Source organism: Salvelinus sp. IW2-2015, linkage group LG36 (genome assembly GCF_002910315.2).
Source record: "Salvelinus sp. IW2-2015 linkage group LG36, ASM291031v2, whole genome shotgun sequence".
Classification (NCBI taxonomy): Eukaryota; Metazoa; Chordata; class Actinopteri; order Salmoniformes; family Salmonidae; genus Salvelinus; species Salvelinus sp. IW2-2015.
The window spans coordinates 19,591,189-19,594,040 of NC_036875.1; the positions used below are offsets into that span (position 1 = coordinate 19,591,189).

At 46.0% G+C, this 2,852-nt stretch overlaps 1 protein-coding gene across 1 annotated transcript in view; it reads left to right on the forward strand.

The window, feature by feature from the left end:
- arhgef7a (Rho guanine nucleotide exchange factor (GEF) 7a) overlaps positions 1 to 2,852 on the forward strand; it is a 45,182-nt gene that overhangs the window by 18,159 nt on the left and 24,171 nt on the right. Inside the window, 2 exon segments of the mRNA XM_070437735.1 lie at positions 766 to 904; positions 1,124 to 1,183. Of these exon segments, the coding sequence (XP_070293836.1) occupies positions 766 to 904; positions 1,124 to 1,183 (199 nt within the window).

Sequence of the window (2,852 nt, forward strand, 5' to 3'; positions counted from 1 at the left end):
TAATATATTAAGGGTTTTATTTAGGAAGCATCTATTTTGGCTGTGTGTTAAATACCAAGCGCAAATCCTTGATTTCAACTCAGCCTTGTGTGTTTTCTCCTCCCCCAACACTTGTGCTGATTTCTTCATGAGAGCCAGCCCAGAGGGTAGGGGGCTTCTTCTCCAATTGAAACTCTGAGCCCTACAGAATGAGAAGCTCTACTAACGTAGGTTACTGCTCCTAACCACCCGCTCCGGCATGTCTTGCGATAGCGTTGCCTCACCAGCACAGGAATCATCAGACCCAATACAGCAGAATAACCTTGATGTTCTAGCGATTGTCTTACTGGTTTAAAACAATTGATTTAGTCATTTTTTACAACAGGCAGGGTAGTGTAAATGACCTATATAATTAATATCTGTGACAATTTAATACTCCCTGCTCTCTTCTATTCTCTTCTCTTTCTTCTTCTCTCTCTCTTCTCTCTCCTCTCTCTTTTTTTTCTTTCTCTCTCTCTCTCTTCTCTACCTTCTCTCTCTTCTTTCTCTCTTCCTCTCTCTTCTCCTTCTCTCTCTCTTCTCTTGCTCGCTCTCTCTCTCTCTCTCTCTCTCTTCTTCTCTCTTCTCTCTTCTCGTCCTCTCCTCCTCGTTCTCTTCTCTCTCTGTCTCTCTCTCTCTCTCTCTTCTCTCTCTCTTCTCTCTCTTCTCTCTCTCTCTCTTCTTTACTCTCTCTCCTTCCTCTCTCTCTCTCTCTCTCTCTCTCTCTCTCTTGCTCTCTCTCTCCAGTGAGGAGCTGGGGGAGTTTATGGAGGGGAAGGGAGCCAGTAGTCCAGGTATCCTGACCCTGACCACAGGTCTCAGTAAACCCTTCATGAGGCTGGACAAATACCCCACACTAACGAAGGAACTGGAGAGACACATGGAGGTAGGGCTGTGTGTGTGCCACGTACAGGTGTATGTTTGTAAGTTGCTGGGTGTGCGAGTGTGTTTGTGTGTGTGTGTCACGTGCAGGCGTTTGTAAGAGTGTCCTCATTCACTGATGATGTATGTGTGCATGTCTTATGTGTAAGAGGATGTTGTCAATCACTGATAGTGGTGTGTGTGTGTGTAGCTGTATAAATGCTCTCTGCTGTGCTCCCTGTAGGAGAGTCACCCCGACTGGCCAGACATCCAGAAGTGTATGACAACGTTCAAGAGCCTCTCGGTGAGTCACACCCACACACATATCGCCTCTTGTTTCCATGGTTGCCTCATTAGCAGTGCATGCTGTGCGTCAAGCTGTGACGTGTGTGTGTGTGAGTCATGAGTCATGAGTCGACGCGTTATGGTACACTTGAATATATGAGCATGCATCACTTGTGCACACAGGATCATTTAGTAATTATAAACACTGTGGACACCTGCTCGTCGGACATCTCATTCCAAAGTCATGGGCATTAATATGGAGTTGGTCCTGCCTTTGCTGCTCCTGAGTGGCGCAGCGGTCTAAGGCACTGCATCTCAGTGCTAGAGGCGTCACTACAGACCCTGGTTTGATTCCAGGCTGTATCACAACTGGCCGTGATTGTGCGTCGCCCTATGGGACTCCCAATTGGCCCAGCATCGTCCGGGTTAGGGTTTGGCCGGGGTAGGCCGTCATTGTAAATAAGAATTTGTTCTTAACTGTCTTGCCTAGTTAAATAAAGGTTAAATAAATAAAAAATAAACTCCGAAAAAAAATAAACGTCCCTTTTTCAGGACCCAGTCTTTCAAAGATAATTCGTAAAAATCCAAATAACTTCACAGATCTTAATTGTAAAAGGTTTAAACACTGTTTCCCATGCTTGTTCAATGAACCATAAACAATTAATGAACATGCACCTGTGGAACGGTCGTTAAGACACCAACAGCTTACAGACGGCAGGCAATTAAGGTCACAGTTATGAAAACTTAGGACACTAAAGAGGCCTTTCTACTGACTCTGAAAAACACCAAAAGAAAGATGCCCAGGATCCCTGCTCATCTGCGTGAATGTGCCTTAGGCATTTTGCAAAGAGGCATGAGGACTGCAGATGTGGCCAGGGCAATAAATTGCAATGTCCGTACTGTGAGACGCCTAAGACAGCGCTACAGGGAGACAGGACGGACAGCTGATTGTCCTCGCAGTGGCACCTTCACACTCCCTGGGCCAGACTACACTCTATGACCAACTGAAGAGATGAGTCTTCAGTAAGACTTAAAGGTTGAGACCGAGTCTGCGTCTCTCACATGGTTAGGCAGACCATTCCATAAAAATGGAGCTCTATAGGAGAAAGCCTGCTCCAGCTGTTTGCTTAGAAATTCTAGGGACAATTAGGAGGCCTGCGTCTTGTGACCGTAGCATACGTGTAGGTATGTACGGCAGTACCACATCGGAAAGATAGGTAGGAGCAGCCCATGTCATGCTTTGTAGGTTAGCAGTAAAACCTGCTAATCAGCCCTTGCCTTAACAGGAAGCCAGTGTAAGGGATGCTAGCACTGGAGTAATATGATCACATTTTTTTGTGAAGTGCACCAGTCCTCCTGTAGCAAAGCACCCACAACATGGCTGCCACCCCGTGCTCACGTTTGGGATGGTGTTCTTCGGCTTGCAAGCCTCCCCTTTTTCCTCCAAAAATAACGATGGTCGTTTGTGGCCAAACAGTTCATTTTGTGTTTCATCAGACCAGAGAACATTTCTCCAAAAAGTACAATCTTTGTCCATGTGCAGTTGCAAACCGTGTCTGGCTTTTTTATGGCGGTTTTGGAGCAGTGGCTTCTTCCTTGCTGAGTGGCCTTTCAGGTTATGTCGATATAGGACTTGTTTTACTGTGGATATAGATACTTCTGTACCTGTTTCCTCCAGCATCTTCGAC